This window comes from Melospiza georgiana, chromosome 23 (genome assembly GCF_028018845.1).
Source record: "Melospiza georgiana isolate bMelGeo1 chromosome 23, bMelGeo1.pri, whole genome shotgun sequence".
NCBI lineage: Eukaryota > Metazoa > Chordata > Aves > Passeriformes > Passerellidae > Melospiza > Melospiza georgiana.
Genome location: NC_080452.1, coordinates 7,104,907 through 7,125,228, shown reverse-complemented (window position 1 = coordinate 7,125,228; position 20,322 = coordinate 7,104,907). Strand labels below are relative to the sequence as shown.

General features: G+C 41.3%; 1 protein-coding gene and 1 long non-coding RNA gene across 3 annotated transcripts; one reads left to right on the top strand and one right to left on the bottom strand.

Annotated features, from left to right (window-relative positions):
* Nucleotides 1-1,791: 1,791 nt before the first annotated feature.
* Nucleotides 1,792-3,635, top strand: LOC131092944 (uncharacterized). The gene is made up of 2 exons (XR_009115528.1): nucleotides 1,792-1,871; nucleotides 1,921-3,635. It is a non-coding gene; the product is annotated as an uncharacterized LOC131092944 (long non-coding RNA).
* On the bottom strand, nucleotides 2,397-19,187 carry NUCKS1 (nuclear casein kinase and cyclin dependent kinase substrate 1). 2 transcript variants are annotated; one of them, XM_058039912.1, is made up of 8 exons: nucleotides 19,087-19,187; nucleotides 10,801-10,850; nucleotides 8,846-8,951; nucleotides 7,548-7,603; nucleotides 7,129-7,281; nucleotides 6,346-6,498; nucleotides 4,454-4,603; nucleotides 2,397-3,873 (listed from the first exon to the last, which is right to left on the bottom strand). In XM_058039912.1, exons 1-8 carry the CDS (start codon nucleotides 19,101-19,103, stop codon nucleotides 3,674-3,676), a joined length of 885 nt encoding a protein of 294 aa, XP_057895895.1. In that variant the 5' UTR covers nucleotides 19,104-19,187; the 3' UTR covers nucleotides 2,397-3,673. The 2 variants fall into 2 exon arrangements, with proteins under 2 accessions (XP_057895895.1, XP_057895896.1); XM_058039913.1 differs by having other exon boundaries at nucleotides 2,399-3,873; nucleotides 4,454-4,600.
* Nucleotides 19,188-20,322: the final 1,135 nt, after the last annotated feature.

The following is a 20,322-nucleotide window of genomic DNA, read 5'->3' as shown; positions in this document are numbered from 1 at the left end:
AAGTTGAGGAATTTCTGCTCTCCCAGCAATCCAGCAGAGCTGTGGGAAAAGAGAAGGAATTTTAATTTCTTTTTTAAGATTTCCCTGCAGCCTGATGCTGTTGTGGAAAATAAAAATATTTCAAAAAAATAAAAATAGATTTACAATGAAACAACATCATCTTTATTGTAACTGCAACAGGAATTCCATGTGAGTTAAGAATGTTAAAAGAAATTTAATTTTAGAAGAAAAAGGAATTTACCAGCCTCAACAAAAGCCAGGGAATCCCACAGGACAATCACTGAGTTCTGTAGGATTACTCCATCATTTTTAGTGTAGAACTTTAGGAAATGTCCAAAATCCCAAAAGGATTCAGGATCTGCTGCCACCAGAAATCCCAAATTCATGGATTAGCTGCCTTATGTCACCTGGTTAATAACGGGGAATTCTGGGACAAAAGAATAAAAAATAAAAATAAAAATAACCAAGAAAGATGCAAAGCTGGAAGGGAAATTGAGCAACAGACAAAAGCACAGAGGGTTTAAGGAAAAAAATAAAAATAAAAATGGCAGGTCCAGTTTTCAATGTTTCCACCAACAAATGTGGCGGGAAAGCGGCTGAGGGTGTGGAAATTGAGGTTTGTGGAGGTTCATGAAGTGCAGAAAATAAAAAAAATTAAAAATGAAGGAAAGGGTTTGGCTGCTTGGGTGAAAGTAAATTAAAATGGGACACAGGGACAGCTCCACTGTGAAATATCCCTGCAAAATATCCCTGTAAAATATCCCTCAGACCCCACAGACAAATCCCACAAATCCCACAGGAGCAGTGGGGAGCTGATCCTACAGAGAGGAGGGAGCTGATCCTACAGACCCCACAAATCCCACAGAAATGGGGGGAACTGATCCCACAGGAAGGGTGAGGAGCTGACCCCACAAATCCCACAGGCAGGAGGAGCTGATCCCACAGATCCCAGAGGAACACGGGGGAGCTGATCCCACAGATCCCACAGGAACACGGGGGAGCTGATCCCACAGGAACATGGGGGAGCTGATCCCACAGATCCCACAGACAGGAGGAGCTGACCCCACAAATCCCACAGGCAGGAGGAGCTGATCCCACAGATCCCAGAGGAATGTGAGGGAGCTGATCCCACAGATCCCACAGGAACATGGGGGAGCTGATCCCACACATCCCAGAGGATCCACAGTGAGGAGCTGATCCCACAGATCCCTCAGAGCCCACAAGAAGGATGAGGAGCTGACCCTACAGGCAGAAGAGCAACAGATCCCATAGGAAGGGTGAGGAGCTGATCCCACAAATCCCACAGGAACCTGGGGAGCTGATCCCACAGATCCCAGAAGCAGGGTGGGAGCAGATCCTACAGACAGGGGTGAGGAGAAAATCCCATAGGCAAGAGGGGAAGAGATCCCTCAGACCCCACAAGAAGGATGAGCAGCTGATCCTACAGGCAGAAAGGGAGCAGATCCCACAGGAAGGGTGAGGAGCTGACCCCACACATCCCACAGACAGGGGTGAGGAGAAAATCCCACAGGCAAGCGGGGAAGAGATTCCTCACCCCACACAGGAGGGTTGGGGAGCTGATCCTACAGCAAACACTGCAGAAGGGGAGCAGTGTGAAGTGAGAAGCTGACCCCACAGGAGGGGTGAGGAGCTGATCCTACAGAACCCATAGACAGGGTGAGGAGCTGATCCTACAGATCCCACAGGAGAGGTGGGAGCAGATCCCACAGACAGGGCTGAGGAGAAACCCCACAAGTAGGAGGGGAACAGATCCCTCAGACCCCACAGGGAGTGTTGGGGAGCTGATCCTACAGATCCCTCAGACCCCACAGGAGAAGTAAGGAGCTGATCCCACAGATCCCACAGGAGGGGTGAGGAGCTGATCCTACAGGTATAAGGGGAGCTGATCCCACAGAAGAGGTGAGGAGCAGATCCTACACATCCCACAGGAGAGGTGGAGAGCTGATCCTACAGGCAGAAGAGGAGCTGATCCCACTGACCCTACAAGTAATAAGGGGAACTGACCCCACAGACCCTACAGGAAGGGTGAGGAGCTGATGCCACAGATCCCATAGGAGGAGGAGCTGATCCTACAGGCAGAAGGGGAGCTGACCCCACAGACCCTACAGGTAAAAGGGGAGCTGACCCCACAAAGCCCACAGGTAAAAGGGGAGCTGACCCCACAGACCCTACAGGAGGGGTGGGGAGCTGATCCTACAGGCAGAAGGCGAGCAGATCCCACAGATCCTACAGGAAAAAGGGCAGCTGACCCCACAGAGCCCACAGGAGCAGGGGAGCTGACCCCACAGACCCTACAGAAAGGGTGGAGAGTTGATCCTACAGGCAGAAGAGGGGCAGATCCCACAGATCCTACAGGAAAAAGAGGAGCTGACCCCACAGGTATGAGGGCAGCTGACCCCACAGAGCCCACAGCAGCAGGGTGGGCACAGGCAGTGCCCGCTGTGCCCGCCATGCCAGCCATGATCCCTGGGGCTCTGTGAGGGCACAGGAGGGAGGGGAGGGGAGGGAAGGAACACCCAGGGCTGGCTCAGGGCAATCCTCTGCTCACCCCAACAATCTCACGTTACATTATCTGTTATTTTGGGGTTTTTTTTCCTTGCAAAAATCCATAATAAAACCATTTCCCACCATACCCAATGAACAGCAGGTTTCAAAATGATTTTCCAATTTCTCCTCCCTGTTCTGCCCCTCTAGAGAAGGAATAAAAGGGTGAGTGGACATGGGAAAGCTGAAGGCTGAAAACCTGAATTTCTCTGGAATGGGCTGCAATTAAGAGTTTTCTATCCAGCAGAGACAAAACATCTGAAGGATTTTTTATAAAATCAAAGACACTGGAGCATCTCAGAATTTCTTGATTGTTTTCCATGAAAAACGTGCCTAAATCCAAAAAACACAGGATTCCTCCCTGTGCTCCATCCTCCTCCTCCTCTGGAATTATTTTTGCTGAGACTAAACTCATCTTAAATCTGTTCAAACAAAACTTGATTATTTTTTTTTTCTCCACATATTCCAAATATAGAAGAATAATTTTAAACAGCTCTTACCAGCACTGGGGGAAAAAAATCTAATTCTACTTGAGGATTTGTAAGTATGGTTTTTTTTCCACAGATCAGTCTCAAACCTTATTGCTTCACAACTGCAGTATCCCTTGGGAAAAAAAATAAAATAAAATATTGGAAAAAAATCATATATTGAAAAAAAAATCATATATTGGAAAGAAATCAAATATTGAATAAAAATCCAATATTGAATAGAAATCGAATGTTGAATAGAAATCCAATATTGAATAGAAATCCAATATTGAACAGAAATCCAATATTGAACAGAAATCCAATATTGAACAGAAATCCAATGGTTTGTTCTAATTTGTCTCAAATGGCTTTTCAGATTTGGCAGGGGAGGGAGAACAGAATGACCAACAGAGAACATTCTGACTTGAAAATCTCACTGTAGAGAAGGGTTTTTCTCTTATTAAAAAAGAATTTCACTGGATTAACCAGCTGAAAATAAAGATAGCATTCAAAGCCCATGAGTCAAGCCACAGCCAAAACCGTGTTCTACCCCTAAGTGTTGTTTTCTTTTCCTTTTTCTTTTTTTTTTTCCTCTTTTTTTTTTTTAAACAAAGATTTTTTTTTTTCCTCTCAACTGCCTTTTAATCTTCACCAGAGGGTGCTTCATCTTCAGAGCCCTCATCCCCTGATTTTTCTGGTGGAGGGCTGGCTGATTTTTTCTTTTCTGGGGGACTTTCAGGTTCTTCATCCTCTTCTTTTGGGGATGGGGTTTTTTCTTTTGTTGCCTTGGAAGCTGTGGGGCGACCTGCCTTCCCTTTGCCTTTCACTGGGCTGGGGGTCACTGGAAAAAGAAAAACTTTGTAAAATTCAGAAGCAGAAAAGGCAAAAAAACTCCCCCCCCCCCCCCCAAAAATGCGATTTTTAAATAATTCAGAAGTTTGGCCATAGCCACAGTGGTTTTAGCACTCTTAATTAAGCTGAAGAGCAATTTAATGAGATTTTAAAGGTGGTTAATTGCTGGATGTGACATCAGAAATGGACACAGCTCTTGCCCAACATTGCTGTAATTTGAATTTCCTTGCACAAATGCACCCAGTTTTCCTCTGGTTCCCATTTCACAAAGTCACAAATTGTTATTTGGCTGTGAGACACAAAAAGTCAGAATGCAGCCCCTCAGCAGGGAAAGTTTTCCTGAGTTTTTACTCATATTTTTAATTCTTCATTTAGAGGTTGATTTAGAGGCACAGATACCAAATCAACCTCTAAATAAAGAATTAAAAGCCAGCTCATTATTCCATCCTGCTGATTTCAATCATTTGGCCTTTCCAACATTTTTGTGGACCTCAAGATTTCAACCAAACCTCTGGAGCAAAAAGAAAACGAGGATTTTAAATTGAGGAATTGAATTTGCACAGACTCACCTGTAGCCTTTAGCCTGGGCTTGGGCATTTTCTTTTCTTTCCTCTCTGGCTTGGATTTCTTGGAGACTTTCTTGTTTTTCTTTTTTGAACTGCCATAGTCACTGTCATCATCATCTTCCATGAGGAAGTCTTCATCACTTCCTGAATCTGCTGGAAGCAGAAGGAAATTTCAGTTTTTTTTGGGGGGAAAAAAAAACCAAAAAGGAAGGGAAAATACAGCTGAGATCTGCCAGTGAAATTGTGGATAAACTCTGAGACTTTGTGGGTTTCCTTTTATCTGCTGGGCTAAAATCCGAGGGGGTTTTACATCAGCAATGCCACAGAGACAGAAAAAAGCAGAAAAAATAATTGAGAAGTTTACAATTAAACTTTAGGGCTGCTTAATAGATCTAGAAAATTTAAAAAAAAAATTAAGGAGAAAAAGAAAGAGATCTCTGGAAAACACAAACACACATCCCTGGAATAAAAAAAAAATCTGCAAGGAAAAGGCACCAAGATGAATTTTCTTGTCTTACAGATTCATTGAGTGAACTCTTCAGTTATTTAAATTTTCAGTTTATACCCTAAAATCTGTCATTAAACCTTAAAACCTTTTGACTGCAAAAATTGCACAGCACTTTTGAAGCATTGGTTTATCTCCCACTGAACATGACCAAACAAGCTTGCGGGACAATAAATGGTGCAAATTCATGAGGGGTTCCAACTTTCAAATTTCTACAATTTAAGTTATTTGATGACTTAAATCTCATTCTGGATTAAGAAGCAGGGATGGGATTAACAGATTTACCCATTTGAGAAGATAAATTTTGTGGGACACAAATTTTGTGAGACTGCAAAAATTCCACAGCACTTTTGAAGCACTGGGTAATCTCCCACCAACCAAGTTTGTGGGAACAATAAACGGTGCAAATTCATGAGGGGTTCCAACTTTCAATTTTCTATAATTTAAGTATTTGGTGACTTAAATTTCATTCTGGATTAAAAAGCAGGGATGGGATTAACAGATTTACCCATTTGTGAAGATAAATTTTGTGGAACACACACAAACCTTTGCTGCAAACCTGGAGCACAACAATAAAAATGAGGAGCACAATTTCCACCCTCAGGGTCCCAGCCAAAACCCAACTGTGTCCCCTTTGCTGTCCCATTTCCCAATCCCATTTACTCACTCTGTGCCTCATCATCCTCCTGCTCCTCCTCCTCACTGCCCACATCCTCCATCAGCATCTCCCTCTGTTTGGAGGCTGCTTTGTCTCACAGATTCTTCCAGATTTAGTGAATGAACTCTTCAATTATTTAAATTTTCAATTTATATCCTAAAATCTGTCATTGAAGCTTAAAAACTTTTGACTGCAATAATTCCACAGCACTTTAGAAGCACTGGGTAATCTCCCACCAACCAAGCTTGGAGGAACAATAAATGGTGCAAATTCATGAGGGGTTCCAACTTTCAAATTTCTATACTTTAAGTTATTTGATGACTTAAATCTCATTCTGGATTAAGAAGCAGGGATGGGATTAACAGATTTACCCGTTTGAGAAGATAAATTTTGTGGGACACAAATTTTGTGAGACTGCAAAAATTCCAAAGCACTTTTGAAGCACTGGGTAATCTCCCACCAACCAAGCTTGTGGGACAATAAATGGCACAAATTCATGAGGGGTTCCAACTTTCAATTTTCTATAATTTAAGTATTTGGTGACTTAAATCTCATCCTGGATTAAAAAGCAGGGATGTGATTAACAGATTTACCCGTTTGTGAAGATAAATTTTGTGGAACACACACAAACCTTTGCTGCAAACCTGGAGCACAAATTCCACACGCAATAAAAATGAGGAGCACAATTTCCACCCTCAGGGTCCCAGCCAAAATCAAACTTTGTTTACTCACTCTCCTGGAACTGTGCCTCATCATCCTCCTGCTCCTCTTCCTCACTGCCCACATCCTCCATCAGCATCTCCCTCTGTTTGGAGGCTGCTTTGGAGGCCGCCTGCCGCTGCTGACGAACATTTTTGTGATCTTCCTTCTCATCCTCGCTGTCCTCTGCAGGAAAACAACCCCAAACTGGGCTGAGTAAAGAGCAGAAAACTCCCCATGAGGCAGCAAAATATTTTTAGGGCTTTTATCAGGGGGTTAAAACACTCACTGAGGTACTGTGGGGAGAATTCAACCTCATCAATACCCACCCAACAAAGATCCTCTGCAAAATAAGTGATTTTTTTGCTTTTTTTCTTCATTTTTTCCTCATTTTTTTTCCTCTTTCCCCCTTTTTTTTCCCTCTTTCTTCCTTTTTTCCCCCTTTTTCCTCCTCTTTTTTTTCTTTTTTTTTCCTTTTCTTCCTTTTTTCCCTTCTTTCCTCTTCTTTTCCTCTTTTTTTCTCTTCTTTCCTCTTTTTTTCCTCTTTTTTTTTTCTTTTTTCCTTCCTTTTTCTTCCTCTTCTTTTCACCTTTTTTTTCTCTTTTTTCCCTCATTTTTCCCTCTTTTTCCTTTTCCCCTCTTTTCTTTTCCCCTTTTTCTTAATTTTTCCCCTTTTTTCCCCTCATTTTTTTCCTTTTTTTCCTCATTTTTTCCTTCTTTTTTTTCTTTTTTTCCTCATTTTTCCTCATATTTTCCCCCTTTTTTCCTCATTTTTTTCCCCATTTTTCCTCTTTTTTTTTTTTTTTTCCTTCTTACCTGCAGGCCTTTTCCTGGATTTGGAGGCTGCTCTCTTGTTCTTGTCTGGTTTGGCCTTTTTTCCTTTTTTGCTTTTTTGGGAGCTCTCGTAGTCGCTGTCGGCTTTGCCGTCGTCGGCTCCCACGTCGTCGTCCTCACTGCCAAAATCTTCATCTGCAAGCAAAAGATTTTTGGATTTTTCTGGATAAAAACTGCAGGGAAAGCATCAATTTATCCAAATTTTATAGGATCAGCACATAACACACACCAAAAAAAAATTATCCCAAAGCAAGGTGGGAAGTAACAGCAGAAGAAGCAACGTATGACTTGAAATAAATCAAAAATAAATCAGAATAATTTAATTTCTGTCTCAAATTCTACTCCTGAGCTCTCACAGACATGATTTAAAGGTACAAAATCAGGATAATGCTGTCAGTTACCTGCTGAGTGTGAATCATCTTTCTTGGTCTTCACATCTTTGTCTTCTGAGTCCTCACTGCAAACAACACAAGGAGAAATCTGAGTGTTTGTCCCAGCTTTGATTTCAGTCCCTCTTGTGTGGAAAATAAAAACTTTTAAAGAGAAAATGATGTCCAAGCTGAGAATTTTCACTTGTTCTGGACATGCTTCAGGATTACTCAGCTGGCTGTGGAGTTGTCATGGTTGGGAAGATAAAATTCAGATTGTGAATCACAAAAAAAGTTAAATCAGGAAATAATCAGATTGAGGTGAAGCGACCCACGAGGTTTCCAGTTTAGTTACAATTCTGATGGTTTATGTGGACTCTATAAATGAAATAAAGCTTTATCCTGACAGATTGTAAGTCAGCACTTGTCTTTAGGTCATTGTTTAAATTCTTGCTCTTAATTGACATAAGTCTGACCTAAGCTTTCTCAAATGATTTGATAATTTAATTCATTTAGAAAATAAAAGACATCTTGGGGTGATAGAACAAGAACCAGCAGGCAGAACCCTCAAGGACCTTCAGAACCAGCATCCCTGAAGCTGAAATTTGTCATAAAAAAACAAAAAAAAATTATTTCAAGGCTCTTGTGGCAATCATTGGGGGCACTGCAAAATGGAGATTCCACAGGAAAATTTCACTTTTCAGCAGGGCAGCACTGAGGAGCAACTCAGCTCCCAGAGCAGGTTCTGTTTATGGATGACCCAAAATGAGGAACAAAGAGCCAGAAAATTGACAGATGTCCCTTGCCCTCAGTGCCACCCATCCCTGGCACCTCAGGGATGCCCTGAGAGGCTGCACCTGGCCCTGACCCATCTGAGGGTGCCAATTTTTGTGCCTAAATCCCATTCCCAGTGATGGACAGGAGTTTCCCACACGATTTCTGTCTCACCTCAGTGTCTCAGCCCCCAATGTCACTGCAATCCCACTCCCCACACACAGGAAATGTTGCCAAGAAATGAAAACTGTATTTTTTTACCTTTTCTCCTGAGAGTTCTTGCCAGATCTCCTCTTGTTTTTATCCTCTCATGGAGATGAGCACCTCAGGGATGCCCTGAGAGGCTGCAGGAGCTGCCCCTGGCCCTGACCCACCTGGGGATGCCAATTTTGTGCCTAAATCCCATTTCCAACCTGCCTCTGGACTGATGGACTGATGGACAAGAGTTTCCCACACGATTTCTGTCTCACCTCAGTGTCTCAGCCCCCAATGTCACTGCAATCCCACTCCCCACACACAGGAAATGTTGCCAAGAAATAAAATTTGCCATTTTTTACCTGTCCTCCTGAGAATTCTTGCCAGATCTCCTCTTGTTTTTGGCCTCTCGGGGAGATGAGCGGATTTTCTTGGATGGGGGGCCTGAATCTCTTCCATAATCATCATCTGCACAGGACAGACAGCAAAAATTTGGGGTTTGGGTAAAACTCAGCCCCAGCAAACTCTGCTCAGCTCAAACCCAGCATTTCATGCACAGCAAAAAGAAAAATTTCCTAAAATTTCAAGAAAATGTTGAGAGAAGCAGAGTCCTGGGTGAAATCATTGATTTGAGCTTTGCTTGTCACAGCACCAAGGAAATGTTGTGTACAGGCAAATGTCACAGAAAAAGGACACAGGATTAATTCTGCATTTAGTTCTTTTATAAATTCATTAAAAAATGTATTTATATTTATTTCTGCATGGCTCTAACAGCACCCACTGCTCACTGTGCTGGGAGGGGATAAAGGATGCCATGAAATAGGAATTTACAACTCTCACACATTACTTTATTTAATGAATAAAACCACTGCAATTAACAATTCTGCATCTTTGTCTCATTTTAATCATCAATGCAAACCCAGATTGAGTTGATCTTCCAAGAACTCAAAACACTGCAGAAAATTTCTGTTAATTCACACAGATTAGATTGTTTTTAACGGGATCCAGAATTTTAGCTCAAATATTCAATTTTTATCAAATGTGATCCAGCACTATCTTGTTAATTCACACAGATTATATTCATTTTTTAGAAATGTGTTTCAGAATTTTCATTCAGAGATTGCATTTTTTCCAAATGTGATCCAGCAATATTTTGGTAATTCACACAGATTATTTTAGAAATCCCATTTTTTAGAAAGGGGATCCAGAAATGTTAACTCACACAGATTATATTATTTTTTTACAAACGGGATCCAGTATTTTAATTCAGAAATTACATTTTTCCCAAATGTGATCCAGCAATATTTTATTAATTCACACAGATTGTATTATTTCACACATGGGAATCAGAAATGTTAATCCACACAGATTCTATTATTTTAGAAATGGGATCCAGAATTTTAATTCACATTTTTTTCAAACATGATCCAGCAATATTTTATCAATTCATACAGATTGCATTATTTTAGAAATGGGATCCAAAAATGTTAATTCACACAAATTCGATTATTTTAGAAATGGGTTTCAGAATTTGAATTCAGCAGTTCAATTTTTTCCAAATGTGATCCAGCAATATTTTCATAATTCACACACATTATTTTAGAAATGGGATCCAGAATTTTAATTCCCATTTTAACCAAATTTGACCCAGCAATATTTTATTAATTCCCACAGATTACATTACTTTAGAATAGGATCCAGAATTTTAATTCAGAAATTTCATTTTTTCCAAATGTGATCCAGCACTACTTTAATAATTCATACAGATTCTATTATTTTAGAAATGGGATCCTGTATTTTAATTCAGAAATCACATTTTTTCCAAATGTGACCCAGCAATATGTTATTAATCCACACAGATTAAATGACTTTACAATGGGATCCAGAATTTTAAATCCCATTTTTTCCAAATGTGACCCAGCACTATTTTAATTCACACACATTAATTTTTTTTAAACTCCAATCCCCCCTAAATCCCTGATGATGTGGGCTCAACCAGAGCCATAAAATAAATATAAACCACATTTTTCTGTGCAAAAAGTGGCACCAAGGAGCCCAGAACAGAGCAAGGAGCTGCCAGCAGCCCCAGGCACCACAACAACCCCAGAATTAAATAAAAATAAAAACATTTCTATCCCCATTGTTTGTTTAACACAAACCATGTGAGAATAATTCCATTTCCAAATGCTCATTAAGAGTTCAGGCTGTGAAGAACAGAAACTCCTCAGAGCTGCAGCTGAGGGTGGGATTAGAAGCAGAACATTCATTAATATGCAGGGAATAACGAGGAAATTAAGGAAAAAAAAATTGAATTTACCAGCATCATCTGATTCCTGAAACTGGGAGTAATCCACCACCTTCCTGTTCCTGTAAAAAGGAGAAAAAATCAGGAATTAATTCCTTCAGGGTTAACAAAGTTTTAAGGAATAAGAAATGCCACATTGTTTTATTTAGAGCTGCATTTGGAGCCCAAAAATATCCCAAAAAAACTTTGGTAATTCAGCCACCTCTGCAGTCAGAATGAACACAAAGGATATGTGTAATTAATAATTAATTAATAAGTATTAATTTACTTTAATAAATAAGTATATTAAAGCACAAATAGCATTTAATAAGTATATTAAAGCATCAAATCCCAGCTCTTTTATTGATAAAGCATCAAATCCCAACTCATTTATTGACAACATATAAAAATCCCAATGCTTTTTATTGACAAAGTATAAAAATCCCAACTCTTTTTATTGATAAATTATCAAATCCCAACTCTTATTGCCAAGGTATCAAATCCCAACATTTTTACTGACAAAATATCAAATCCCAACTCTTTTTATTGATAATGTATCAAATCTCAACTATTTTATTGACAAGATATCAAATCCCAACTCTTCTATTGATAAAGTATCAAATCCCAATGTTTTTATTGATATCAAATCCCAATGCTCTTATTGATAAAGTATAAAAATCCCAGCTGATTTATTGATAAAATACCAAATCCCAATGTTTTTATTGATATCAAATCCCAATGCTCTTATTGATAAAATATCAAATCCCAACTCTTTTATTGACAAGATATAAAAATCCCAATGCTTTTTATTGTCAAGTTATAAAAATTCATCTTTTTACTGATGAAGTTATCAAACCCCAACTCTTACTGACAAGATATCAAATCCCAGCTCTTTTTATTGACAAAGTATAAAAATCCCAACTCTTTTTACTGATAAAGTATCAAATCCCAACTCTTACTACCAAGATACCAAATCCCAGCTGTTTTATTGACAAAATACCAAATCCCAACTATTTTTATTGATAATGTATCAAATCCCAACTATTTTATTAACAAGATATCAAATCCCAACTATTTTTATTGATAATGTATCAAATCCCAATGTTTTTATTGATATCAAATCCCAATGCTCTTATTGATAAAGTATCAAATCCCAGCTGATTTACTGACAAGGTATAAAAATCCCAACTCTTTGTATTGATAAAGTATCAAATCCCAATTCTTTTGATAAAATATCAAATCCCAACTCTTTTATTGATAAAGTATCAAATCCCAACTCTTTCATTGATAAAGTATCAAATTCCCGCTGTTTTACTGACAAGATATCAAATCCCAGCTGATTTATTGACAAAATATTGAATCCAAACTTTTTATTGACCAAGTAGAAAAATCCCAACTCTTTTTACTGATAAAGTATCAAATCCCAGCTGATTTATTGATAAAATACCAAATCCCAGCTCTTTTATTGATAAAATATCAAATCCCAATGCTCTTATTGATAAAGTATCAAATCCCACCTGATTTATTGATAAAATATCAAATCCCACCTGATTTATTGATAAAATATCAAATCCCAGCTGTTTTTATTGACAGGGTATAAAAATCCCAACTTTTTATTGATAAAGTATCAAATCCCAACTCTTTTACTGACAAAGTATCAAATCCCAACTTTTTATTGACAAAGTAGAAAAATCCCAGCTCTTTTTACTGATAAAGTATCAAATCCCAGCTCTTTATTGATAAAAATATCAAATCCCAGCTGTTTTACTGATAAGGTATCAATAAAAGAGTTGGAATTTGATACTTTATCAATAAAAGAGCTGGAATTTGATAAAATATCAAATCCCAGCTGTTTTATTACAAGGTAACTGCCCCATAAAACATCAAGCAAAGGAAATCAAGGCAGGCAATAATTCAATTTAATTTAAATTTATAATTCCTCCAAGTCAGCTCCAAACAGCTCCTGGGAGGAGTTGGAAATCCAGAAATTCCCAAAGTTCCTTTTTCCTGCAAAAGCAAGGAAAAATGGGATTTTGCTCAGTTCTTCAGCTGGAAACTCCATCCAGCACCAGGATCCTTCCTCATCCTCCTCCTCCCTTTCTCCTGCTCTCAGCACATTCACACTGCGTTCACTGTCAATTAATTAATTAGCATTAATTAATTGCTGATCAAGGCAGTCAGTTCAGACAGCCCAAAGCCAGGAGTCAGGACTGAGAGGGTCCCACTGCAGAGATTTGGGTCTGGGCAGACTCCTCACTCCAGCTCTGAAAGGTTTTCAGCATTTCAGGATTTTGAACAATGAAATGATTTCTGCAGCAATCATTAAAGCAGTTCAAGAATAATTAAATAATAATTAAATTTCCATGGGCATTGATTTCAAAGCAGCACCAGGAGGCAGCACCTGGGGACAGAAAGGGACCCAAACCCAAAGTTTGGGGTTAAATTTGGGCAAAAATTGGACTCAGGACTCAGCACAGAGACAGGTTTGGGTCTGGGCTGAAAATATAAAAAATATATGAAAATACATATAAAAATTATATAAATATACACCAATATAAAAATATATATGAAGTATACATGACGTATACATGAAGTATACATGAGGTATACATGAGGTACACATGAGGCACACATATAAAGTATGTATATAAAGTGCATATAAAGTATATAGATAAAGTGTATAGATAAAGTGTATATAAAGTATATATATAAAGTGTATATAAAGTATATATATAAAGTGTATATAAAGTGTATATAAAGTGTATATAAAGTGTATATAAAGTGTATATAAAGTGTATATAAAGTGTATAGATAAAGTGTATAGATAAAGTGTATATTAAGTATATATATATTAAGTATATATGAAGTGTGTATATAAAGTGTGCATATAAAGTGTGCATATAAAGTGTGCATATAAAGTGTGCATATAAAGTGTGCATATAAAGTGTGCATATGAAGTGTGCATATGAAGTGTGCATATGAAGTGTGCATATGAAGTGTGCATATAAAGTGTGCATATAAAGTGTGCATATAAAGTGTGCATATAAAGTGTGCATATAAAGTGTGTATATAAAGTGTGTATATAAAGTAAATATATAAAGTGTATATAAAGTGTATATATAAAGTATACATATAAAGTATATATAAAGTGTATAGATAAAGTGTATATTAAGTTATATATATATTAAGTATATATATAGTATATATAAAGTGTGTATATAAAGTGTATATATAAAGTGCATATATAAAGTGCATATATAAAGTGCATATATAAAGTGCATATATAGTGTATATAAAGCATATATAAAGTGTATATATAAAGCGTATATGCAAAACGTATATACAAAGTGTATATATAAAGTGTATATATAGTATATATAAAGTATATATATAAAGTGTATAAAGTGTATATAAAGTATAAATAAAGTATATATAAAGTGTATATATAAAGTGTATATATATAAAGTATATATAATGTGTATATATAAAGTGTATATAAAGTATATATATAAAGTATATAAAGTGTATATATAAAGTATATATATATAAAGTATATAAAGTGTATAGATAAAGTGTATAGATAAAGTGTATAGATAAAGTGTATAGATAAAGTGTATAAAGTATATATATAAAGTATATATATAAAGTATATATATAAAGTATAGTAGTAAAAATATAAAATATATAAAAATATAAAATATAAAAAAATATATATTAAAACATATACAATATAAATAAATATATATATTTAAAAATATATATAAATATATAAATAGTGGCTCCAAATATTGAATTTAATTTAATTTTGCCCTATAAACAGCCCCACCTCTTTCTGCAGAACTTCAGCAGAGTTCCACAAGAGCTGCAGAAATTCAATAATTTCAGCTTTCTTTAGTTTTCACTCCTTGCCTTTTTCCAACAGTCTCAGGTCAATTTTCTCAACAAGCAGAGTAAAAACTTGGGATTTAGGATGGATGTGATGAATTTCACAAAAATTCCACCAAAACCAGCAGAAAACACCAATTCATTCAAAGAGCACTGACTGGAGGAAAACTCTACATGAAAAACTTTTCACCAGGCTTCCATTTCATCAAAATCAGCAAAAACCTTCATTCCAGCATTAATTTCTGAATGGATTTCAATCTCTAGGCAGGGTTTTCTGGCCAGCAGAGCAATATCATCTATTTCTATTGACTATTTACTGAATATTTACTGAATATTTCCCTTTTTTGCCTTGCAAGGGTTATCAAATCCAGAGATAAGGCACTGATGCATTTATCAGGTGAAATTTTCATAACAAGCAGAGTAAAAACTTGGGATTTAGGATGAATTTTATGAATTTCACTGCTTTAGGTGCACAAAAATTCCACCAAAACCAGCAGAAAACACCAATTCATTCCAAGAGCACTGACTGGAGGAAAACTCTGCATTAAAGAATTTTTCACTTTTCCATTTCACCAAAAATCAGCAAAAAACCTTCATTCCAGCATTAATTTATGAATGATTTAAATCTCTAGGCAGGGTTTTCTGGCCAGCAGAGCAATATCATCTATTTCTATTGAATATTTACTGAATATTTACTGAATATTTCCCTTTTTTGCCCTGCAAGGGTTATCAAATCCTCCTGGGTCTGATTTTTATTTTAAATTCTGTATTTTGGGACATATTATTTAAATACAAATGCTGTCATCTCCAACTATATATATATACATATGCACCACTGTCAATTTGCACTTTATAGTTAAATTAGTAATTTAAATTAGTAATTTCTACTTTTTAGGTAAATTAGCCAAGACACCAAACATCCACAGCCCAGCCCAACTGGGAATAAAAATCCAACTGGGAATAAAAATCCAACTGGGAATAAAATCAAATCCCAACTGGGAATAAAATAAAATAAAATAAAATAAAATAAAATAAAATAAAATAAAATAAAATAAAATAAAATAAAATAAAATAAAATAAAATAAAACCCCAACTGGGAATAAAATCAAACTCCAAGCAATCACTTGAGAATGAGGAAATTCCAAAACATGACAAGAACACCATGGGAAACCTCACACCTTTCTAAAAATATGAACCAGGAGTGGACAGAGGTGGTTTATTTTAATTATTTTTTTGAAACTTTCACAAAAATACTCAGTTCCAGCAAGCTCAGAGGCTCTGCTTTTCAAGAATTTTAAAGGCTGATTTGGGAGCTCACCCAGCCCTGAGCCACTCCTGGGCCCCATTTTTATTTTAAATTCTGTGTTTTGGGACATATTATTTAAATACAAATGCTGTCATCTCTAAATGTATCATTGTCACAATTAATTTGTACTTTTTAATTAAATTAAATTAAATTAGCCAAGACACCCAACATCCACAGCCCAGTCCAGGCTCACTGGGAGTAAAACCCCAACTGGGAATAAAATAAAATCAAACCCCAGCTGGGAATAGAATCAAACCCCAAATGGGAATAAAATAAAATCAAACCCCAACTGGGAATAAAATAAAATAAAATAAAATAAAATAAAATAAAATAAAATAAAATAAAATAAAATAAAATAAAATAAAATAAAATAAAATAAAATAAAATAAAATAAAATAAAATAAAAATAAAATAAAATAAAATAAAACCCCAACTGGGAATAGAATCAAACCCCAACTGGGAATGGAATCAAACCCCAAGCAATCACTTGAGAATGAGGAAATTCCAAAGCATGACAAGAACCCCGTGGGAAACCTCACACCTCTGCTCTAAAGCCAATTGAAATCAGAGTTCACTTTTTGTCACCTCTTTGCTAAAGGTTTGACACACAAGGGAATCACAGAATATCTGAGAGGGGAAAAACTCCCAGGGATCATCCAGAGCAGCTCCTGGCTCTGCACAGACACCCCAAAATCCCACCCTGGGCATCCCTGGCAGCAATGTCCAAACTGTGCTGGAGCTCTGGGGCTGTGCCCATTCCCTGGGGAACCTGGGCAGTGCCAGCACCTTCTGGGAGAGGAAATATCCCAAATATTCCCCAAATACCCACCCTGACACAGCTCCAGCCCCTCCCTTTCCCATCCCACACATTCCCACATCCACCCCGCTCCATCCCACCTCACACCCAGCAATGTCCAAACTCTGCTGGAGCTCTGTGCCTGTGCCCATTCCCTGGGCAGTTTCCTCAATCTCTGAGGGAAGAAATACCTCAAATCCTGAGGGAATATTTCTTCCAAATAGTCCCCAAATACCCACCCGGACACAGCTCCAGCCCTTCCCTCAGGCACCGCATCCCCAAACCCACCCCGCTCCATCCGAGCCCACACCCAGCGTTGCCAAAACTCTCCCGGAGCTCTGTGCCTGTGCCCATTCCTTGGGGAACCTGGGCAGTGCCCAGCACCCTCTGGGAGAAGAAATATCCCAAATACTGCCCCAAATACCCACCGTGACACAGCTCCAGCCCTTCCCTCAGCACCCACTCCTCAAAACCACCCCGCTCCATCCGAGCCCACACCCAGCGTTGTCAAAACTCTCCCGGAGCTCTGTGACTGTGCCCATTCCCTGGGCAGCCTGGGCAGTTTCCTCACCCTCTGAGGGAAGAAATACCTCAAATCCTGAGGGAATATTTCTTCCAAATATTCCCCAAATACCCACCCTGACACCGCTCCAGCCCTTCCCTTTCCCATGCCACACATCCCCACATCCACCACCATCCATCCTACCCACAGAGCCCGCCCAAACTCTCCTGCAGCCCTGTGGCAGTGCCCAATCCCTGGGCAGTGCCCAGCACCCTCTGAGAGAACAAATATCATCCCAAACGCTGAGGGAATAAACAGAAGGAATATTTCTTCCAAATAGTCCCCAAATACCCACCCTGACACAGCTCCAGCCCTTCCCTCAGGCACCGCATCCCCAAATCCACCCCGCTCCATCCCACCCCACACCCAGCGTTGCCAAAACTCTCCCGGAGCTCTGTGCCTGTGCCCATTCCCTGGAGAACCTGGGCAGTGCCCAGCACCCTCTAGGAGAAGCAATATCCCAAATATGCCCCAAATACCCACCCTGACACACCTCTAGCCCTTCCCTCAGCACCCACTCCTCAACTCCACCCCGCTCCATCCGAGCCCACACCCAGCGTTGTCAAAACTCTCCCGGAGCTCTGTGACTGTGCCCATTCCCTGGGCAGCCTGGGCAGTTTCCTCACCCTCTGAGGGAAGAAATACCTCAAATCCTGAGGGAATATTTCTTCCAAATAGTCCCCAAATATCCACCCTGACACAGCTCCACCCCTTCCCTTTCCCATGGCACACATCCCCACATCCACCACGATCCATCCTACCCACAGAGCCCGCCCAAACTCTCCTGGAGCTCTGTGCCTGTGCCCAATCCCTGGGCAGTGCCCAGCACCCTCTGAGGGAACAAATATCATCCCAAACGCTGAGGGAATAAACAGAGGGAATATTTCTTCCAAATATTCCCCAAATACCCACCCTGACACCGCTCCAGCCCTTCCCTCAGGCACCGCATCCCCAAACCCACCCCGCTCCATCCGAGCCCACACCCAGCGTTGTCAAAACTCTCCCGGAGCTCTGTGCCCGTGCCCATTCCCCGGGGAGCTCGGACAGTGCCCAGCACCCTCTGAGGGAAGAAATATCCCAAATACTGAGGGAATATTCCCCAAATACCCACCCTGAGACAGCTCCAGCCCTTTCCTCCCCACGCCGCACATCCCCAAACCCACCCCGCTCCATCCCACCCCACCAACACCCCCACACCCACCTCGCCAGCACAGCCCGGCTGCCAAACGCTCAGAAATAAAACCAAAAAGACGGAAAACAGCGGCGGGAAGGCGATGGCGGAGCGCGCAGCGGGCGGAGCAGGGCGTGAGGAGCGGCGCTCGCACCGAGGGGGCGGCTCCCGGCGGCTCCTCCCCTACGCGTGGTTCCCCATGCACAGCCCCCGTGCCCCGGACCCTCGCCGGATGGCACCGCGTCCCCTCCCCCGGCAGCGTGCTCGGCCCGGCCCCGCCGCCCGGAGGGGGCCGCGGATGGCGGCCAGAGCGGCGCCCGCCCCGCGCCAAGTGGGTCACGGCGGCGGTGGCGATGAAAAAAAATTCGCTTTTCCCCCGTTACAAAATGTGGGACAGCGGCCGCGGGGCAGCCCCGCCGCGGCCCCCCCCTCCCCCGGCTGCGGGAGAGCGGCGCGGGGAGAAATGCGGCGGGGATGGCGGTGGCCGTGCCAAGTTAGCGGGGGGGAAACAAGGGGAAATAGAGGAGAAACCCGCACGGCCTGCCCCGAGCGAGGCCTGCCCGCCCTGCCCTGCGCGGGTTCGGCCCGCCGGCACTCACCTGACGGGCCGCGACATCCTCCCGGCGCTGCGGGCCGCGCGGGGCTGGGCGCGGAGCTAACGGGGACGCTGAGGCCGCCGGGGCCGCTGAGGCCGCCCGTAGCGAGCGGGAGCGCTGGGCCCAGCGCCTCAGGCCGCGCCTGCGGAGCCGCCGCTCCCCCGTCAGGCGCCGCCGCCGCCCCCGGTGCCGCTCCCCGATGCCGGCCCCGGCGCCGATGGCGGTGTCGCTCCCCGATCCCGCTGGCGGTGCCGGTGTCGGTGCCGGACCCGCTCCCGCCGCTCCCCCCCGCAAAATGGTCGCGCTCGCCCCGCCGAGAGGATGCGAGCGGGGGGGCGGTACCGCCGACCCCGCCGGCCACGCCCCCCTCCGCCGCTGATTGGTTATAAACAGCAAGAGCTCTCACCCCATTGGTTCGTTCGAACCATCACGGCGCGCAGGTCCCGCCCTCTGTCCCCGCGGGGAGGGCGGGCAGCGCGGCCCGCACGCGGGAGAGCCCCGGCGGCAGATTCGCCACGGGCTCCCGGTGTTACCGCGGCGCCTCCGCGCCCCGTCCCGCCGCTCCCCTCGCGCCCACCGCGTCCTTCCGGCACCGGCAGAACGCTGGAATTTTTTCCCGTTTCTCCGGTAATTTTTCAGGGCGCTGCGGCGCCTCAAGGCCCGATCCGCAGATTCGCCGCGCGGGCCCGGCGCGGTTTTGGAGGGAAAAGGCGGCCCCGGGCGCGGGTTCGGTGGCGTTAATTTTAATTATTAAAAAATATAAAAATTCGGTGTCAGCGGCAAATTCTGACACCAGCACTGATATCAACATCGCCTTTTCTCCCTGTGCATGTCAGCAGTTAATCCATGCGCAATTCTGCAAAGTCCAGTGAAAATTTTGGATTTTTTTGCACTTTGAACTCGCCAGAAATCCCAAAATTCCTCATTTTGGTTAGAAAAGGAGATGATTTAACCATGGAAAAATTAAAATATTCCACAGGCATTAAAATGGCAGCTTCTCACTTTTGCTTTGCATTTTGGTCTTTGCAGATTCATCCCTCCATTTGAATAAAAATAACATTTAAATCCTATTTTAAAATCCATTTAAATCCTATTTTTATGAAGTGAGAAGATGGTTTGATGGTACAAATATGATCAGATTTATAGGAGAAATTTTAATTTTGGGGTTTTTTTTCACCAGCACCATTTTCCCTGTGCGAACCAGCACCATTCGTGCAAATCCCAATGAATATATTTAAT

Excerpts from the sequence above, each read along its gene's own strand:
- NUCKS1 (XM_058039912.1), bottom strand. Across the intron at positions 8,952-10,800 it reads TCAGGAATCAGATGATGCTG|ATGATGATTATGGAAGAGAT; the intron begins GTAAATTCAATT and ends TGTCCTGTGCAG. Across the intron at positions 3,874-4,453 it reads GCCCAGGCTAAAGGCTACAG|TGACCCCCAGCCCAGTGAAA; the intron begins GTGAGTCTGTGC and ends TTCTTTTTCCAG.